Consider the following 21625-nt stretch of genomic DNA (forward strand, 5'->3'; position numbering starts at 1 on the left):
CGTTACCATCTTAGACTGCAACTTAACTTACCACCAATATCATACCATAGGCCATCTGCTTGGTCCTTTAACTACTACATATATGGCCGTACTCCCCCTGAGTACGTCCATATATGTATAGGCAGGGGCGGACAGTGGCCCCACCTGGAAATCTAGCAGAAAATGTCTGAATATAGTCATATATTAAAATACAGGTTTTCCACAGCATGGATAGTAAAATATTTTCACAGAACAGAACAGTCCCCCCTGGACCTAAAGCTGGGTACGCCCCTGACTAAGTATATAATATAATCAGTAAGCGTAAAGGGCCGTTCATGCTTACTGATTTATTGACGTTTTCATCATTTGAATGATGGGTAAAAGTTAATAATAACTTTTACCTCATCATTCAAATCCAATCGAACTTTTGGAATACATTAGTATTCCTGTCTATTAAGACAGGCAACTTTTTGACTGCTTGAAGTTTTTTATCAATTTTAGGTTGATAATATTTAAACATTGGCCGATACTAATTGGTATCTACTATTTCTATCCTACAGTGATTGACCTCGTATCTTTGGTGTTAGGACGTTGAGACGCCTTGACATCGGCATGTTGGTGCGAGTTGTAGGCGTCAGGTCAACATTCGACCTTGGTAATGGGAAGCGATAAAATTCAGCGCCATCACGCATTCATACCGATACTCAACTCAAATAAAATATTCGATACGACAACGTAGAACTTAGAAATAAATAGAACTGAAACATCCACTTGTGCCATTGTAAATCGAAACTCGTTTTTGTCTTCTAAGTAACATCTATGTATATAAAAGAAAGTTGTGTTAGTTACACCATTTATAACTCAAGAACAGCGGGACCAATTTTTATGATTTTTAATTTTTTGGATTTCTCTTAGACCGGAATAGGATAATAAGTATTAAAATATAACATTCATCAAAAAAAAGATCCGCGGTACGAAGTTCGCCGGGACAGCTCGTCTTTTAATAGTGTATACGTATTTTTATGTTTTATATTAATTTAGATTTCTATTATTAATAATGAAATAAAAATAAATATACGGGGCAATCTTTGGGACTGAAAATACAGATGAAAACTAAATCTATATATATACAGTAAACATATATACTCATGGGAAGCGTGCGTTGATTATGACGCCAATTTCATGCTTTTTATTTACCCAAGTACACACATACTCACAAATAGGTCATAGAAAGCGTTGGGACAGGATGAAGTGATTTTGGTTCACCCAAAAAGTGTTCCAAGAAGTCTTCACTGCAAAATTCATAAACTCAAGGGGCAAAATTGGGATTTCATTTCAGACATTTTTGATTCCATCGCAGCGATGCATACGAGGGGTTATTTGTGAAAAAGCCAGATCGTGGAGACGATTTCTTTTTTAGTCACGAGCTTCGGTTTTTTTTTAACTTCATAAAGTAGGTAAAGTCAAATATTTCTTTATTCAAATAGGCACATAGATGGTACTTTTGATGCGTATGTAATCAACATACCAAATGTGTACCTACATAGCAGTGAGTAGTGATGGCGCTAACTACATTCGTTAACTTAAAACAAAGGCTACGAGGGTTCCAAACGCGCCCTGGTCTAAGAAGGAGCCCACAATAAACTTAGCCGAGTGTCCTTTTTGTTGTCACCATCTCACTTGAAAATATTTAAGAAGCAACCTTGTATTTGAGTCCTAATAATAATATGCATTTTCGAACTTCATAAAGTAGGTGTTTGTAAATTCTACAAACATATCGATATACATTTGTACATTAGGTTGGAACACAGCGATTCAATTATCTCCGTTCGCTGTATCATAGGTATCTAATTATACTCATCCCAATTTCAATCTGCTCTCAGACAGCTTTATGGCGTGATTAATAAGATTCAAAATGAAGATTATTAAGTTGTTAGCATCATGTTACATTCGTCATTATATGCAAATTATTAGCGAGAACAATTTGGTGAACCCGCATAATATATGACTAATAAACCGTGATGACATATAGCATGTGTTTGTGGTCTCAACCAAACGGTGTACGATTTAGATATTAAATAAAGAGCTGAAGGATAATAAATAAGCAGTCGTATATTCGTCAACCAGCTTTTTTTTAGGGTTGTACCAAAATGTTAATAAATATCTCCTTATATTACTTATATTATGTAACAAAACAAGCAAAACTCGGTGGGGTGGTAACCACCCTCGGTGGTGGTTAGTTTGTTTGTTACACTTTCACGCAAAAACTACTTAACCAATCCTCATGAAACTTTGTACTCATATTCTTGGAAGTGTTAGAAGTAATATAGGATACTTTTTATTCCAACATTAAGCTCGGTTCCTTTGGGAGAGGGGATGAGTGTTTGACGATTTTACACCGTAACTCCGACAAATTATAACCTATTTAAATAATTATTTTTGTACTATAGAGGTTATAATCTGTGTTTAAGTTTGGCCAAACTGTGGTTGGAGATAGAGGACAAAACTCATCAGCGGACAGCAGCAAACCCCTCATTTAAGGCTTAGCGATACTGAATACTTTAATTTTATTAGAACTGCAACTAAATTGAATGCCAAATCAAAAAACAAAATCAAACGCAGGCGAAGTCGCGGGCAATAGCTAGTAGTTTTATAAATACCTCGCGCTGAACAATATCAAAGTCCTGTTCATAATCGAGCTTATGCATTCATCTTGTTACATAAAGCTGCATTGCAAATTTAAATAAAATTATAAAAGGAAACATCAGTTGACATGATCAATATAATGACCTTAATCGCGATCTTCAAACGTACAGCTACCTGAGAAAAATAAGACGCAGCGACACAGTTGTTGGATCCGCCATTATCATCATGTAAAGTTCAATATTAGGGTTCTCTTTCACTGTACAGCTGTCGTAACATTGGAGCAGACTAGGTCTAAAGCTTCCCATTCACAAGCAATATAAAGCAGCGATTGATTGCACTCTACCTGAGTAACATAAGACGCAGCGACAAAAATGTTGGATCCGCCCTTATATCAGCATTTAAAGTTCATTGTTAGGGTTCTATTCCACTGTACGGCTGCCGCAACATTGGAGCAGACTTGGGCTAAAGTTTCTCATTAACAAGCAATTAAAAGCAGCGATCGATTGCAGTCAGATCGCAGCGATCCATCGCTTAGATACTTCCGTCAAAACACAATAGGCAATCGATCGCTACAACTCATTTGCATGGAGACATCGCCTCACAGAAAATTTGTGCAACTAGAATGCCCCAATAGGCAAAGAAAACCAACTCTCAGTATGGCATCAGTTCCACCGATTGACGTCAACTGCTGGACATAGGACTTTTGTAGAGAGTTCCAAATTCAACGGTCCTGGGCCGCTTGTTTCCAATGACTCGTTTGATGTACACCTTGTTGGAGGTCGAACAACGCCGCGTTTAACGGTGCGAGATCGCCATTCCAGCACCTTTTGGACCACAACGTCCATCGGTTCTCCGAGTTATGTGAGTGAGAGGGCAGGGTTTAGACCATCGTACACCACACTGGCCCAGTGCGGAACGGAAGATTTCACATGCCCTGGATAACATTACGGGGAACACTCAGGCTTGCAGATTTAGCAAGTGATATTAAATTGCTTAAATTGAAAACGCACATAACTCCGAAAAGTAAGACGTGTGTTCTGGGGATCGAACTCGGTCCCCCGAAAAGAAAGCCGACCTTTACCCATATATATAGCCTAGGCTATCATCGCTTTTTACCCGGTACAGTATCGAAATGGAATTATTTAGGTTTAAAAAATTGCTGGCTGCCAACTGGACAATCATACGTTATATTATATAATCAAACTAGCGGTCCATTGCGACTTTGTCCGCGTATAAGTCAACCTTGAAAGATACACATATATATGCTGTCCCGGATTTTTTTAGAACTTTTAAAGGGGTACAACTTTGTCATAAATAATTTTATCGAAACATTAACCGTTTACGCAGCGCTCGCAGCGGAAGCTCTCAGAAGGAGAAAAAACTCCCCGACTTTGGAACATTCTTCATTGATGCCATCAGCCATGGTCCTATTGATCTTAGCGTGATGATATATATAGATGATAGAGCCTGTGTCCTCGATAAATGGGCTATCCAACACGGAAATCTTTATTCAAATCTGACCTGTTCAAGTAAACACACAAACAAACTCGACAGCTTTATATATTTTCGACGGCCGACTGGCGCAGTGGGCAGCGACCCTGCTTTCTGAGTCCAAGGCCGTGGGTTCGATTCCCACAACTGGAAAATGATTGTGTGATGAACATAAGTGTTTTCCAGTGTCTGGGTGTTTATCTGTATATTATAAGTATGTATGTATTTCTTAAAAATATTCATCAGTCATCTTAGTAACCATAACACAAGCTACGCTTACTTTGGGGCTAGATGGCGATTGTCGTAGTATATTTATTTATTTATTTATTTATTTATATATTCATCAAATGACATATCAACCCATTACCGGCCCACTAGGGAGGTTTTCTCACGACGTTTCCCTTCACCGTTGAAGCAAGTGATATTTTAATTATATGGAACGGTTATATGGAACTTCTGGAAGAGATTGATTTCGCAATAAGACTGCCTTTGCATACTAATATTTGTTAAAAAAAAATTAACGTTTTTCGTGATGTTTCCCTTTTTTTGGGCTAAAGTGTTTTATCTATCAATCTATGTATTGTGCTGAAAAGTAAATTTAAATTTAAATTGGTACCTACGCATAATCGTATTACACCGTAAACAATTGTGATTCGTATTTATTAAGTGGACGGTAACCTTTTACCTGACCTTTAATGTTGCAGTCATTAATTGTTTACTGATATCATTAATCGTCGCGGAGTGAGGAGATTTTTGTCGAAAAACGATTCCAACGTTCGTAATATAAACTGCGGCGTTTTTAATGCTATAAATGTGTATTTAAGCACCATAAAAGAGGCGGTAAAGTTAAATAATTATGCCACTCAGTGCGATATCAAAAATGTATCAATATTACTTACCGAATTTTCTACTTACCGAATGGAGAATTAATATTTATTGCTTACCGGCTGGAGCGGTGACAGTCCAGTGGTTAGGACTTCGGCTTCACTTTCAGTGGGCCTAGTTCGAACCCCAGTATGCACCTCTAACTTGCCGCCCTGTGTCCGTCACCCTGAGGCCTAGGTCTCTTGTCAATCAATCTGAGGAAAAGGTGTTTTGCCTCATGTGGCTTAAACATTACACCGGCATCCACGCCCTTCAGACAGGAACAGAACCCAATAATGCTGCTAAGCGGCAGAGATAAGCTGTCACGAAAAGCTCAACTACTGCTAAAAAACTTAATAATAATAACCGGAACCGATGGTTTAACTTGCTCTTAGAGGCACGTGCTAACTCCTCCAATTTCCTACAGATTCATATGTCGTTAATTATTTTTCGTTTTTTCAGATGGAGATCAGGAGGCGTGGCAGTCCATCGTTTCTCACATATTGGATATTTTTATTACAAGTACGTAAAAACTTAGCCTTTTTTATCCCACCACAACTGAGCCTTTCGCTGCAATCTCACGTGATGGTATGTGATCATGTGGTTTAAGATGTTAGCGGGCTAACGTTTTAGAGGAATGGCAGATACGTAAAACCAAAACCCCAATCGTGCTAGTCACGTTTCCACTGGCACGCTTAATCTTTCGGCGGCCCAGCTCCGGTTAGGTGGTAACTAGAAGAAAGGATAAAAAATTATCTTTTCCCACAGCTTTATCAACTCTCATAGCACTGGTACACAAATGGAAAAAATATCCAAGTAATATATGTGCAATTATAAACGGAGGTAAACTTCTCCTACTCCATGTTCCCGTTATTCAGCAAGTGGTCAGGTTAATTATATCCCTTGTCAGTGTGCCGCTTAGCACCTACGCCTTCAGTTGCTGGACACAGGCCGGCAGGTTGCAGGGCGTGTTCCTTGCTTGCCCTGCGCAGTGTTGCTCTGTTAATAAGCGATGGTTTCCATTTACCATAAAATTAATAATTACTGCCAGCCTTTGAATAAACCTTTTTATGTTTTTGAAGGAATTCCGCTAAAAAGGCTCAATAAGCAGTTTCTGTTGCAGATGTTAGGAAGCGCGCGTCGCGGCGCCGAGGGTCACGGCCGCCTCATGGACCCCCCGGCACGCAATTCCATGTGGAGGTTTGGCTTCCCCAACCCCGTCAACTACAACGACAACGAGCTATTCTGCGGGGGGTATGCCGGTCAGTAGCTAGAAGATACCCCGCTTTATCTCCAACTAGCGGATCTCACTTCTGATAACTTATGTACCTCTAGTACAAGCCTTGCACGCTCATGAACATGGAGGCACTGGCAGAGCAAAATGGATCTAATACCATTCAGTTTATAATCGTAATTTCTTTACAGATTTTTATTTTTCAATTTGGCAAAAGCAATGGTCATTCGAGCTCTCGCAATCACAAATTTACTCGTGACTGCAATCTCACCTGGTGGAAACTGATTATGCAGCCTAAGATGGTAATGGTCAAACCTGTTAGGTGATAAGACTGTCTTAATTCCAAAATTACCCCTATCGAACTATCACCTTCCACCTCCCACTCCTCTCACCAACCTCCCACTTAAAACTACAGCGCAAGTCATCGCGCCAGGGAGGTCGTAAAAGTTCCATTTTACTCTGACTTTCCAGCATTTTGAAACTTGAATTCGACTTCGACCCCTAGTAATTCTTACATAGATAAATTCAAAGTCGACGACTAATTCTGACCTTTCATATTTTTTTATTCTTCGCCGAAAACAAAATACTTTCACGTTGAATAAATAAACTACTCTTTTTGTAAGTCGGTTGAATTAATTATATGCAGATTGCTTTAAGTTTATACAATTAGTTATTTATTTATTTAAGTCCCCGAATATGTTAAAAGCTCTATTTATACTGTGATATACCTAAAATACATCACAAATCAAAGGTTTCAATAAATTATCAAAATTTATGGATGCTATAACATATTTATTGATTTTAATTTGTAAGCTTTTTTATGTTATTGTAGAATAAAGTGCAAGAAATGCTGTTGAATTTTACATAAATTAAGGCTGACCTACTCTGTAGAATAATTTGGCGTGTGACCCACGGGCTTCACCCACTAGTGGGTTCACGACGAATTGGTTGCAACTCGTACACCCATTGCAATAATACACGGTGACTTATATCAGCGTACAACAGTTATTCAGTTAATTTGTCGAATGTATTCACTGGTAAAAAACATAATAATAAAAAAAATTAAGAAATTATATTACCGGTTCGGTGTACAGGAAGCATCCTGTATCGAGTGTTAGAGGCGAGGATAACTGCAAATAGGTATCTACTTAAATTGACGAGCTGTTATTTAACTCATTTATTTATTGATGTGCCTAGTACCACAAGATCCACAGTCTGTTTTACTGTGCACTATACATATTATGTAGGTAAAATGGGTGTCTATTTTATTATTCAAAGACTAAATTATGATAAGTACAAAAATAAACTTATTCTAGAGCGTAGACGATAAAAGTAAGATAAATGCATTTACTGTTGTAATAGTAAACTTTTGTTTTGAAAATTTCTAAACTTATTATTTTTTGTTTGATCGGATAGATTAAAGGGAATGTCGATGTTTGACGATAAATCACTGTCAATCAGGAAAGTTATACAAACTTTCCTTAGGCAGCTTTAAAACCAAGATTGAAAAACATTTTCTAGATAAGCGTAAATAAATATAAAAAAAGGGAAAGCTTGGGCTTTGTTGGGATGGGATGGACACTAAAAACCCCCCTATGCAGGTATTGGGAAGGTCTAGGATCTCATAAGAACTCACCGGTGCCTCCCTTGTGGGAGAACATAGTGTTAACTTAGGTGGAACTTATAGTGCGTATCGTTTGCTAACCTCGCGTGTGTTTAGTCCAGTGGGAGCAGAACCAGGGGCGGTGTGGAGTATGCGGAGATGCGGAACACCTCAACGAACCGCGGCCACACGAGGCAGGCGGTATGTACGGCAAGGGCATCATCACCAGGCACTACAGCGTTGGACAGGTAATTTCAGAATCTGATGACTTGTTTAAGTCTCATGAGCTGTTAAAATGTTATAACACGTTAAAGACTGATGCCTTCTTATAAATTTGACAAGTCGTTAAAGTCTGATGACTAGTTAAAAACTGAACACTCATTAAAATTTGACGACTCGTTAAACCCAATTGAATTTTTTTAGTTTTTAAATAATTAAAATTATTGTTTATTGTTTTTGTAGGAAATAGAAATAGAAGTAGAGTTGACGGCTAACCATCTGGGTACGTTTGTTTTAAAACTGTGCCCGAACAACAACCCCAACCAAGAGGCCACTCAGGAGTGCTTTGACAGGTAAAACAAAACAATAGGCAAGTAATATATAAGTAATTAAGCGGGGAATCCTATTTCGCGATCAATAATTATTACTTATTATACCTACTAGCTGTTAAACGCAAATTGATTGATTCTATAGGTGTTTAGTTCAAACGGGAACTGTTAGTTTCTTCAAATATAAAGTTCTCTTATTCTATTGATTATTTGACTTTGACTGCTCCTTTATGAGAGTGAAGGCCGTGCGCAGCAGTGGAAGTACCATTTAAGTAATTGATTTTTATGAATAAATAAATACTTATAATATGCAGATAAGCACCCAGACACTCAAAAACATTCATGTTCATCGCACAAACGTTTTCCAGTTGTGCGAATCGAACAGCCTTGCACTCAGAAAGCCGGGTCGCTGCAACACTGCGCCAATCGGCCGTCTAAATGATGAAAATGATTATTATTATTATTATTCTAGGTACCCACTCTTCATATCCGGCACACGAGAGGACAGGTTCCTCATTCCCCTGGACACCGCGAAGAAGGACACCTTTAGGTACAGGGTGAGGTTACCGCCCTATGTCACCTGCACGCAGTGTGTCCTGCAATGGACCTATTATACCGGTACGTTGGCCGCTAATCATAAAAAACTCTTTGCCAAAACTTCCTTGGTAGTAAACTTTACAGAGAAGTTTTGGCAAGCAGTTCGAAGCTTTATTCGTGCGCGTTAATTGGAAACCGTTTGTTTTACAATTATAAAAATACCCTATGCTATTCTCCGTCTTCTCAAGCAACTATGTACGAAATATGAAGTTAATTGTTCGCTTAGTTAGAGCGTGAAAGAAATACAAACAAAGACACTGTCGCATTTATAATAGTTAGAATTTATGTCGATTTCCTGCCCTTAATTTTTCTTAAACCTGCATGCCTGAGAGTTCTTCAATGTTCTCAAAGGCGTGTGGAGTCCACCAATCCGCATTGGGCCAGCGTGGTGGACTACAGTCTTAACCCCTTCTCATTGTAGAGGGAGACCGTGCCGTGTAGTGGGCCGGCAATAAGTTGATATGATGATGACGATCAGTGGCGTGCACGAAAATTTTAGGGTATGCAGTGCCGTGATGACCATGAAGGCGTTCTTACCGGATTTTACTAAAAGTAACTGTGTAATCGTTTCAGGAAACATGTGGGGCATTTGCTCCAACGGCACCGAGGCGGTTGGATGCGGGCGCTCCGAAACCTTCAGGAACTGCGCGGACGTGAGCATTATCACCAGCACCGGAGGCCTTCCGCCGGCCTTCGCTGGCGACCTGCGCCGCGACAACCCCTTCCTGTTATACTACCGGGACTTCAGCATGCCGCAGAGCGTCTTTCCACTCGTTGTCAGGTATGTTTTTATGAGCGTTTATGTTTATTATTATAAATGTGTAAGTGCGCTGTGCCGTGTAGTAACGGCAGATCCAGATTACAATTTTCGCCACCCTCGTCCCGCGGGTGTCGTACAAGGCGACATAGGGAATATTCAGCTTCCTTCGTGACTGGGATCACAAACCCAGCCCAGCGTGGTGTTTACTGATTATGGGCGAACCCTCTCGTTGGGAGAGGCCTTCTGTCCAGCAGTGGACTGTCATAGTTTACTCATTGATAAAGTCTCTTAGTTGTGAGTACGTTAATAACACGTGCCTTACAGCAGTTACAAATATTTCTTTATTGAAATAGGCACATAGATGGCACTTTTGATGCGTACATTACATGTAAAATATGACATAGGAGTGTGTTGATGGCGATAAATAAATTCGTCAACATAAAACTAAAGCTACGAGGGTTCCAAACGCGCCCTGGTCTATGAAGAAGCCCACAACAAACTTAGCCGGTTGTTATCTTTTTTTTTTTAATACATTTTCCTTTAATAACTATTATGGCGTGCTTAGAGGTTATGCAGAGGATATAAAGTAAAGAAAATTTGCAGTACGAGTTATAAAATCTAACGGGGTAGGCTTTTAATAACTCTTGCAATGCCTATCATTATGTTTTGTATAACTCGTACTGGAGGTTATTTTTTGATGTCATCTGCCCGCTTAGTGCATACCCTGTAATCGCACCACTCCAATAAACGAGCTATTCTGCTCCTATACACGAACACGACCTGCAACGTGGTAACCTGTTTCTACAAACTTGTGGCTTAGGTGTTAAGCCCCAAGTGACTGTAATTAAACCGGAAACCACGCCGGACCGGATCACAGTATAGCAACAATGCTGCTTGGCGGCAGAAATAAGTATAGCGGTAGGCATTTCACCGGAGGAACTCAGTCACAAAAAGCTTGAAAACACTATGCCTATTGTATTCTATTTCTTTCTTTATGTTTCTGTTTTATTTTATTTTATATTGGTTTATGTTAATGTTGTAGTATACAAATTAAGAGTTAAATAAATAAAAAAATAAATATGCTACGCTGCGATGGTTTTCCCGCTAACGGGGCCCTTAAGTGAATGTTGCTCGTGATAAAGACGTCGTGTGTGACTCCTTATTATGATCGCACATCTCTCAACGCGCTCCGAACGAGTCGCATTGCTCGAGCGACATTTGTTGTGAGCTTAAGACACGTACGTCCTTGCTTGATCAAAGTAACATTCAAAGTTTTTATGTTGTAAGTTAAGTGTTAACCATGGGTGTCCACATTCAGTATATAGATATCATAGATACACATTACTTGTACTTGTGAAGACAATACTTTTCATATACTCTCTACTTTTGCCTTAAATATTCAATATTAACTTTATTTTGTATTTTATAATTACTTAATCTACCTTACATTATATATGGCATATTTTACTCGCTTAATATTCCAGAAATATGCTCAAAGGTATTGAAATTGAGGAATCACGTGCGTTTTGGTAAAACTTTCGCTATATTATAATTATCTATTACACTATATTTGTATGTATTTTACTAATGTGCACTGTATAATACGTGAATTTCTTTCAGCAACGGTATTGATATTGAGACCGAAGCGGGCGTAGGTCCACACATCATTAGGTATCTGTTTTGTGTTTTCGGAATGATCGGGGTTTTACGGATGGTGTGGGAGAGTTTTTTGTAACTTGGGCTGGTACCTTACGTGTTGTGAATAATCTCTCCTATGTGGTTTTTATTCGTATTTAAGGTAATAGCAATCTATTAGATAAGTAGTTTCAGCCGCAAGTGCCGCACGCGCCGTTCTTTATGCATTTTACAGTATAAAAAATATATCAGTGACACGTTATGTACTAGATATAGATAAAAACCTACATTGTTGAAAATTAAAATCGTATTTCGGTTGTACCTATCCATAAAAATAGCTGTCATCAGCTCAGCAGCAGCTGCAATCACTTAATTTGCATTACAAGCAGCGCGGGCGATTTTTTGCGGTTCTTGGCGCCTATGTGCGTTCCCCATTAGACTATTTGTTTCTAAATCCCCGTGTAAAGTGTGACTAACATTACCTTCTGTTTCTATGAACAATTATATATGTTGTAAAATATCATTACTTTATTACCTATTTGTTGTTAATATTTCATTATGTAGTATAGTATAGTAGTGCTTATATGTGCGAAACTAGTGTATATATAAATGTACAAAGTATTTTCATCTTCTAGGCAAGCTCTACCTTAGGCCGCATCATCACTTACCTCCAGGTGTGATTGGTGTGAAGCGTTTGTCAATACATAAAAATACCTAAAACCTATTTACCCCTTATTAGTATTGTAAATTTTTATGTTTTCTTAAAGTTACATAAAGTTAGCGCTGCTGTAACGCTAAAGGTCGGTTAAGAGTCTTTTAAAATGGTAATGGTATCTAATCGTATTATTATCATAATAAAAAATAGCCGACAGTACAGTACAGTGTTTTCTGGTTCTACTTCGGCCGTGGCTTTTGACCATAACGACAAAGAGGTGCTGCCATAGGTTAAATATACTTAACCAGTGGTAAAGTCACTACAAACAGATTGACGACGTTTCAAAAGTGCTTATAATTATAGGCCTACTTGAAAGAAATGAATATTGAATTAAAATTAAAATTTCATTTATTCCAAGTATGCCAAATATAAGCACTTTTGAAACGTCAAGTATGTCTGTTTGTAGTGACTCTACCACCGGATAGGAAGGCAGATTCTACCGAGAAGAAGCTGGCAAGAAACTCAGCAGTTGCTGTTTTCAATATAATTTTGCAATTCAACAATCATTGTTCTATCTTGTGTGTCATTCAAGCGGAGCTGCTTTCGTCCAGGCAACAAGGTCATATCCCATAACAGTTTATCCCGTTAATCCTTACCATCTTAGACTGTATCTTCACTTAGCACAAGGTGAGATTGCAGTCCAGGGCTAACTTTTAATGAAATAAAAAAAAAATACTGACAAGTGTAGTACCTGCAAAGTCATTAATATGGGATTCATACAATGTTTCCAGGGATCAAGTGTGCGTGCCGTCTGAGGGTTACCGTGTAATCCCGGGCATGTTGAACTGGTGCCAGACCAACTGTCTGCGGTATCCCCCCAACTGTCCAGAGACGCTGTGCCACTGTCCGTAAGTATTCACCTTACTAGTAGCAACAGTACTCCGAGTACCAAGTGTGCGTGCCGTCTGATCGTTACCGTGTAATCCCGGGCATGTTAAACTGGTGCCAGACCAACTGTCTGCGGTATCCCCCCAACTGTCCAGAGACGCTGTGCCACTGTCCGTAAGTATTCACCTTACTAGTAGCAACAGTACTCCGAGTACCAAGTGTGCGTGCCGTCTGATCGTTACCGTGTAATCCCGGGCATGTTAAACTGGTGCCAGACCAACTGTCTGCGGTATCCCCCCAACTGTCCAGAGACGCTGTGCCACTGTCCGTAAGTATTCACCTTACTAGTAGCAACAGTACTCCGAGTACCAAGTGTGCGTGCCGTCTGATCGTTACCGTGTAATCCCGGGCATGTTAAACTGGTGCCAGACCAACTGTCTGCGGTATCTCCCCAACTGTCCAGATACGCTGTGCCACTGTCCGTAAGTATTCACCTTAGTAGTAGCAACAGTACTCCGAGTACCAAGTGTGCGTGCCGTCTGATCGTTACCGTGTAATCCCGGGCATGTTAAACTGGTGCCAGACCAACTTTCTGCGGTATCTCCCCAACTGTCCAGAGACGCTGTGCCACTGTCCGTAAGTATTCACCTTACTAGTAGCAACAGTACTCCGAGTACCAAGTGTGCGTGCCGTCTGATCGTTACCGTGTAATCCCGGGCATGTTTAACTGGTGCCAGACCAACTGTCTGCGATATCCCCTCTACTGTCCAGAGACGCTGTGCCACTGTCCGTAAGTATTCACCTTACTAGTAGCAACGGCACTCCTGGGACCAAGTGTCAGTGACGTCTGATAGTTACCGTGTGATCCCAGACATGTTGAACTGGTGCTATACCACCTTTCTCGAGACGCTGTGCCATTGTCCGTAAGTATTGACTCTAGAGTAGTAGTTCTCCGACGAAAAGGTCTACTACATCATAGTCACTTTAACTGATGGACGTCCACAGCTGGACATAGGTGTTTTGTAGAGAGTTCCAAAATCCACGGTCCTGGGCCGCTTGTTTCCAGCAGACTCGCTTGATGAAGTCTGTCCACCTCGTTGGGGTCGATCAACGCTGCCTTTTCCGGTTTGTGGTCGTATTCCAGCACCTAGGGACCCTAAAGTCTAAGCTATGTGGGCCGCCTATTGCCACTAAAGTTTCGCGACTCGTTGAGCTATTACGGAAACTCTAGTTTTTACAGATCTCCTCATTTCTGATTTTATCACGTAGAGATACTTCCAGCATAACTCTCTTCATAGTCACCTGAGTGATTCTGACCTTTCTTATGATACCCATAGTAAACGAACATTTAGCCAGAAGTCAGCACTGGCAACACGCTCTTTTCTAAGACCATTAATATTGACGGACAAAAATATTGCCCAACCGAGTTGGATCCGGCGACGAAAAGCGCTACCACAACTAAATGTTATAAACTTTCAGCCAAGTGTGCGAGGCAGTCGGCGAGTTGGAAGGGCGGGAGGGTGCGGACGTATACTGTTTGGACCAGTGCATCGTGTACCCACCCCGCTGCCCCAGGAACAGGTGTCGCTGCTACTGAATCCAGCTTTTGAAGAAGAAAAAACGCCCATTGTGATGTGTATAAATTCGAAAAATCGTTAGAATTATGTGAAATTAGTACCTATTTATCGTCTATCCGTTTCGTTACACCTTCGATCAATAAAATCCCGACTAATATTAAAAATGCGAAAGTTTTTTTTGCATTGAGTTAGTTAAAATGACGGAGGGTAACATGTTTTTTTTTATTCCAGGAAAACCAACGGTCGCTTTTACTCTAAAATTGTATGTGTGAAACGTCATATTTTCTAGTTGGTTTATTATTGATCGGAGGGTTACTCGCCAAAAAGTTTACTGTAGTAAATAATAAAAGCTTAAACGTAACATTAATTAAATTCACGCAATACAGGTAGTACTTTATTGCCGTAAAGTAGGATTGAGCAAAATAAAAATTAGTAAATATTTTATACATGTAATGTACGTACCTAATCAGTAATTAAAACTAGAGCTTTAATTGCTGATTACCTACTGATTAGACAGAAATAGCGCAACAAAGAAATTGCTTTTTGAGTGAGAATGGGACGGAATCTTTTATAAACATATATATGGTTTATATATTTAAAAAAAAAAACAAATAACTTATTCCATTTTGACATAAATTTTATTTACTTTTAAATTTATATTAGTAAATGAAAATATTCAACATTTTGCCTTGGCAACTTTTTATTTTTAATACAAACAAGTATTTATTACATAAATACTATATAGCAAACAAACAACTTTCATAAGTAAGTATATGACTTAAAAAGATATTTGATACATTCTTGATTTTCTAGAAAAAAAACCGTTTACAGACTGCCAGAACAGACGGTTATTTGTTTTAAAATGAGAAGGATCGTTGTCGATGTTATGAATATTTTGTTATGATTCCGAAAACATCGATCGTGTTTCGTGTACAGCTGTATATATTATACTTAATACTCTTTGTAAATCAATGACTTTTATCTATTATTATTATCTAAATATGTAAGTGAATATACTTATTTAATATTGTGTTTACCAAAGGCGCCTCCTCCACGGTTAGAAGATGGGTCGCGCCCTAAACTAAATAGTACACGTAAAAGCGTATTGCAATTTGCAATGCGCAACGAAAAGTTGCGATAAAGATAACGCAGTGTCCGGGTTAACACGGGTATCATTAGAAATGGTGTTACATTATTCATGACGGTGAAAAACTTTTGATATAAAAATAAAATCCTTTGCTTTTAGGGAAATAAGTGTCCACAAAAAGCAAACTAGGTGACCACCATATTATCAGCTGTATGAGGTAATAGCATGAAGATTTAAAGTTCCTAAAAAATCTTAAACCCTCAGCGAGGTGTTAAAATGGGCTTAAGTTCCTACCCCTTCCTATTTCGTACAACATAAAGGTAGCATTAATATCTCAATGATAAAGGGATACTGAAAAACGAAAAGTTAAAGACATGTTTACACGAAAACGTCACATCGTCTCGATAATATTACCATGATATCTTCTTATAATAAAGTTTGTCACTCAGGATTGTCATTATCGTTAGGCTACTTTATTTTATTTTTTTATATCACCGGAAAATAACGTAACGCAATATAAAAGTTATACTTTTTAATGCCCTAATAAATAAAAACAAAACAATGTTTGCGCACGACGCGAATGTCGCGGCGCTGGGTGTGACCCTAAGATGATTTGAGAGCGGAATCGTGAGTGGAGAAGCACCTAAGGATAAGAATTTTGTACAATAAATATATTTTTGATTAAAAAGATGTTGTTCAATTTTAATCCAGTTCATTGGTAATTTGCTCTTCATACAATTTGGCATTATTTGTAGCGGTGATGAAGAAAATAAAAGAAAGGCCGTCAAAAGGACTGCTCGCAGAAGTGAAAACTCAAAATTAAAAACTAAGACAAGACTTTTTAGAACTCATTAAATACTAGCTGTTGCCTGCGACTTCATCTGCGTTTGATTTTGTTATTTTAATGTGGCATTCAATTTAGTTGTAGTTCTAAAAAAAAATTAAGTATTCAGTATCGCTAAGCCTTAAATGAGGGGATCAGATATACACAAAGATTGGGCAAAATTAAACACATATTACAACCTCTATAGTACAAATTGTCGGAGTTATAATTTGTCGGAGTTATGGTGTAAAATCGTCAAACACTTTCATCCACTCTCCCAAGGAACCGAGCTTAATGTCGGGATAAAAAGTATCCTATATTACTTCTAACACTTCCAAGAATATGTGTACAAAGTTTCATGAGGATCGGTTTAGTAGTTTTTGCGTGAAAGCGTAACAAACAAACTTACATTGACATTTATAATGTTAGTAGGGATGGGTATCAAATAAAAGTCGGGGGGGGGGGGGGGGGGGGGTGGTTATATTTATAATTTATATATTATTACGCGTTGCTTACTCTGCTTACTTAGTACTCTTTACCGACCGGTTCTGGTGTAGATTCGTCGTATTGCGAAACTGTTGAAAAATAAAAGGTGAATATATATATATTTCCTCCTATAGTAAGAACACTGGTCAACCTAGGGCAAGTAAGTTTGTAAAAAAAAACGTCGTCATCTCACCAACTACTTGAGGCTGATGGCAAATTCTATATTCATATTCACAGACTCGTTTGTTATAGTAAATGAATAAATAAATAAAAACTAGTTCAACATTAACAATTTGAGAAATATAAATATTATAATAGTTAAGTTATTTACTATAAGAAACCTAAGGCCAATAATAATAGTGCCCACGTGACTAATGGTGACAAGATACAACCCAAAACTGGGGATAGGTTGATCTTTGCACTATATATTATATCCTAACCATGAGATATTTAAATGTACGCACTCAGAATAAGGCAGTACGGACATCAAAGCAAATACAAATGAGAATTATTATGCTGCTGGCGTACAACCAAAGTAGCTGACGTACCTACCCCAAAAATTGCTTGCGCACCTCCAAAGTGACTCGCTAACCACCAAAGTAGCCTCAAAAATAGCTGGCATACCTTGAAAATAGCTGGCGTACCCCTGATGTAGCTGGCGAACCTGTGAAGTAACTGGCGTAATTACCTCTGAAGTAGCTGGTACACCAAAAAATAACTAGCTTACCTCTAAATTAGCTGGTGTAACTTGAAAGTAGTAGTCCAATCAAAGTTTTATAAATATATTTTTTGGTTCCCCTCAATGCTTGTTAAAATAAAATTAGGGAATACCTAAACAGCCGAAAACATAATTTTGTGAATTACAACTTTAGATTACTTACTTTCATTAGATAGTTTTTTCGAAGTAGTTCACCGGGGCGGTGTTACATTGAAAAGGGACATCATGCAAATACGTACCAACAGATCTAGTTATTACATAAAAATAAGGGTGTTACCTTCAGAATTTATTTCATTACAGCTTCGACAAGAGCAGAGAACGTGCGAAAACACGTGATGAGTTATCACATCATTGTCATCACAGGTCAGACTAACCGGGATCTTTTCAGAATGTTCCATCCGGCAGCAATTGCAGTACGGCTCGGTTTCCTTGGTTTCTACGTGAACATAAATGAATGATGACCAAATTAAATGGTTAGGTTATCATTTCATTACCATGTGAACTAGCAACATTGTCCTGGTGTTAATTCTAACGTGCGCGGAGCGTTTTCGCTGTTTTTGGACACAATGCACTGCATACAATAATGGCTGTATGAGTATTCTGTATTTTAGATTATATATTAGATAGGATTACGGGCTAGGGTCCCGGATTTTAGAATTTTACCACAGTTGCTTGAATGAGATGCCTTTTTCCTTACACTTACGAGGGAAGACACACACTCGGATTGCGTGTGTGAGAACGAAGCAAAGGGTGGTTGTTTCTGTATCTGTGTGCAACCATAATGTCAAGTTCTAGTTTACTAATTTACAGTCTATTACATCTGCGTTTCTTTTGGACATCCCGCTGTGCCGTCGGCTCTCACATTAGTGACATGTAATTTTCTAAAGCTCTGTACAACTAATACATAAAATAAATAAAAAAATATACTACGACAATACACACATCGCCATCTAGCCCCAAAGTAAGCGTAGCTTGTGTTATGGGTACTGAGATGACTGATGAATATTTTTATGAATAATATACATAAATAGTTAAAATATAATCAATTATCAATCCATTGTGTTTTACATTTTCCAAGAGTTGTTTTAGGCGTTCAAACCCGCCCAGAAATTTCATAACCAAAAGGTACTTAATACTAAAATATTTTTGATCCTTTTCCGGTTTGTGTTAGGTCGATTTGTATAACCTTTTAGTTAAATAAAAGATCAAATATGGAAATATTACTCACCCACATTAATTTTGTGACCGGAGTCGCAGGTGCCTTTGCACAATTTGTAACCCTCGATGCCGTCCTTGCTAATGCACATACCTTTATAACCGTTTGAAATTCTGATCATATTTTTCGTCGACGACTTCGGTAATTCAACCGGTACGCATTTATCTGAAATAAAAATAAGTTCACTTCATAACCTTAGCTTAAGTAGCATAGTGGTAGAGCTTTTTGGGACAGAGCTCGTCCGGGGAAAAACTACCACCTGCTATAGGTACTACTATTATTTATATACTACTAGCTGTTGCCCGCGACTTCGTCTGCGTTGGATTTTGTTTTTTGATGTGGCATTAAATTTAGTTGTAGATCTAAAAAAATGGAAGTACCTACTCAGTATCGCTAAACCTTAAATAAGAAGTTTGCTGCTGTCCGCTGATGAGTTCTGCCCTCTATCTCCAACCACAGTTTGGCCAAACTTAAACACATATTATAACCTCTATAGTACAAAAATCATTATTTAAATGGGTTATAATTTGTCGGAGTTATGGTGTAAAATCGTCAAACACTCATCAAAGGAACCACCAAAGGAACCGAGCTTAATGTTGGAATAAAAAGTATCCTATATTACTTCTAACACTTCCAAGAATATGTGTACAAAGTTTCATGAGGATCGGTTAAGTAGTTTTTGTGTGAAAGCGTAACAAACAAACTTACATTCACATTTATAATATTAAGTAGGGAAGTAGGGATATTATACTATACTACTATTTCTGCTGCCAAGCAGAATTGTAGCAATGCTGTGTTCCGGTCTGAAGGGCGTGGGTGCCGGTGTAATTACAGGCACGTGAGGCTTGACACCTTCGCCTCAGGTTGATGGACACAGTGCGGCATTTTTTTTTTTTTTGACAATACACACATCGCCATCTAGCCCCAAAGTATGCGTAGATTGTGTTATGGGTACTAAGATGACTGATGAATATTTTTATGAATAATATACTTACTTAGAATATACATATAAACACCCAGACAGCGAAAAACATTCGTGCTCATCACACAAGCATTTTCCAGTAGTGGGAATCGAACCCACGACCTTAGAGTCAGAAAGCAGGGTCGCTGCAAACTGCGCGAATCGGCCGTCAATTTGGAGGACGTGTACCTTTTATGCCCTGCGAAGTGTTGCTCTTTTAAAAAACTAATTTGCACAAGTGACTGACTGGGGCACTACTTGCAATGCAAACAAGTAGCAATTGATCTCGGCGTTCGACTGCTTGTGTGGGGGGGCGATGGATTGTCGCAAATGGCCATCGGATTGCCGTTGAATTCGTTGTAGACAACGCAAAATATACTACTTACCGGAATCAGGAAAAGGTGAATGCGCCGCGTATCCCTGACAGGTAATCATTAAAATTACGTAAATAAAGTAAGAAGACATTATTTTAATTTTAAAATCAAAAATTACAAGTATATAGAGGTATTTTTTTAATTGTTAGCAGTACAGTATTTCACCAACAGTTGTAACACAAACAGTCACGGCTACGAGACTTCAGTGATTACGAGTTGCTCGACGTAACAAAACAACGTTGCATGTAATGTATACCTACCGCACCAGACCACGGGGAATAGATAATATAAGGAAATTATCCATAATAACGTAGTAGAGGTGATTTCTGGCTCAGTTTTGTTAATAAAATGAGCGGGTGTGCGATAACCGCTAGGTCCTGCAGGGCTAGTACAGGCAGGAGACAAAAAATTTATCCCCCGATTATATTGCCTGACAAGGGATATAGTTAACGTGTCCACCAGCTAGAACACGGGAACAGGGAGTAGGAGAAGTTTACCTCTGTTTACTATTTACACATATATTATTTGGATATTATTTCCACTTGTACGCCAGTGCTCTGAGAGTTGATAGCGCTGTGGGAGAAAATAAATTTGTATCCTTTCCCCGGAGATATAACATGGTAATCAAAATATACGCTAAAACTAAACGCTTCTATTAAAAATGATTAATTGGAAACTTTCTCTTTCCCTCTTATTAAAAATCCTATCTCTATTTTCTTCCTACCCGCCCTTTGGGGTTCGCAAATTTATGAACAAAAAAATGAACCTCCGACTACAGTCTCGCGCGCACCTAATATTCGTGAGAACAAAAAGCATGGCCGTATAAGTTACAAAAAATATATAAATTAATATCGTTTCACATAAAGCCTTATTGTGTACCTAAGTGAAAATAAGTGACACGCTGTAATCGCGGAGGGGTACCGTGAGTTAATTCCTTTTAATACAAATTGGTCCTTCACGTGTTTTCCTAATGTTTAAAAATCTTTATTTTTCTCCTACTACAGTCCACTTTCTTTAAAATATTACAGCTCTCAAAACGCTTTATTCCCACCACTAGCCATGTTGTGGTATTTAAATTAATAAACTCATCTCTTTAATAATAAACATTGTTAGCCGGTTGCTTATGAAATGTTTTATCTTCTTCTTCGAGTGTTAAATTATAGGGAGAAGTCATTTTAACTAGGTTTCCTAAAACTACTTACTATAACGTTTATTAGTAAAGCCTTCACCTTCTTTGCTTTCATACATTTACGTTTCCGTTAATGTGAGTTTTTTTTCATTCCACTACAAGTTAGCCCTTGACTGCAGTCTCACCTGCTGGTAAGATATGGCGCAGTCTAAGATCGTGACGGGCTAACTTGTTAGGGGTAGGGCAGTTATATTTAACCCATACCACTGGTCGGTTTCTGTGCGCAAGCTATTAGGTATTCAGCAAAATGGTTAAAGCGGAACCTAATAAAGAGTTGTGCTACTTGAGTCCCTT

At 38.5% G+C, this 21625-nt stretch overlaps 2 protein-coding genes across 3 annotated transcripts; one reads left to right on the top strand and one right to left on the bottom strand.

Annotated features, from left to right (window-relative positions):
* Nucleotides 1-5442: 5442 nt before the first annotated feature.
* Nucleotides 5443-14497, top strand: LOC120624632. Of its 2 annotated transcripts, XM_039891284.1 has the most exons (9): nt 5443-5502; nt 6104-6242; nt 7935-8065; nt 8280-8389; nt 8838-8983; nt 9536-9743; nt 11343-11393; nt 12804-12920; nt 14380-14497. In XM_039891284.1, exons 1-9 carry the CDS (start codon nt 5443-5445, stop codon nt 14495-14497), a joined length of 1080 nt encoding a protein of 359 aa, XP_039747218.1. The 2 variants fall into 2 exon arrangements, with proteins under 2 accessions (XP_039747218.1, XP_039747219.1); XM_039891285.1 differs by lacking the exon at nt 11343-11393.
* A 2355-nt stretch (nt 14498-16852) lies between these two features.
* LOC120624660 (hemocytin-like) lies at nt 16853-20319 on the bottom strand. Its single transcript, XM_039891329.1, has 4 exons — nt 20155-20319; nt 18820-18972; nt 17869-18027; nt 16853-16962 (listed from the first exon to the last, which is right to left on the bottom strand). Exons 1-4 carry the CDS (start codon nt 20231-20233, stop codon nt 16913-16915), a joined length of 441 nt encoding a protein of 146 aa, XP_039747263.1. The 5' UTR covers nt 20234-20319; the 3' UTR covers nt 16853-16912.
* Between the last annotated feature and the right edge of the window lie 1306 nt (nt 20320-21625).

This window comes from Pararge aegeria, chromosome 6 (assembly GCF_905163445.1).
Source record: "Pararge aegeria chromosome 6, ilParAegt1.1, whole genome shotgun sequence".
NCBI lineage: Eukaryota > Metazoa > Arthropoda > Insecta > Lepidoptera > Nymphalidae > Pararge > Pararge aegeria.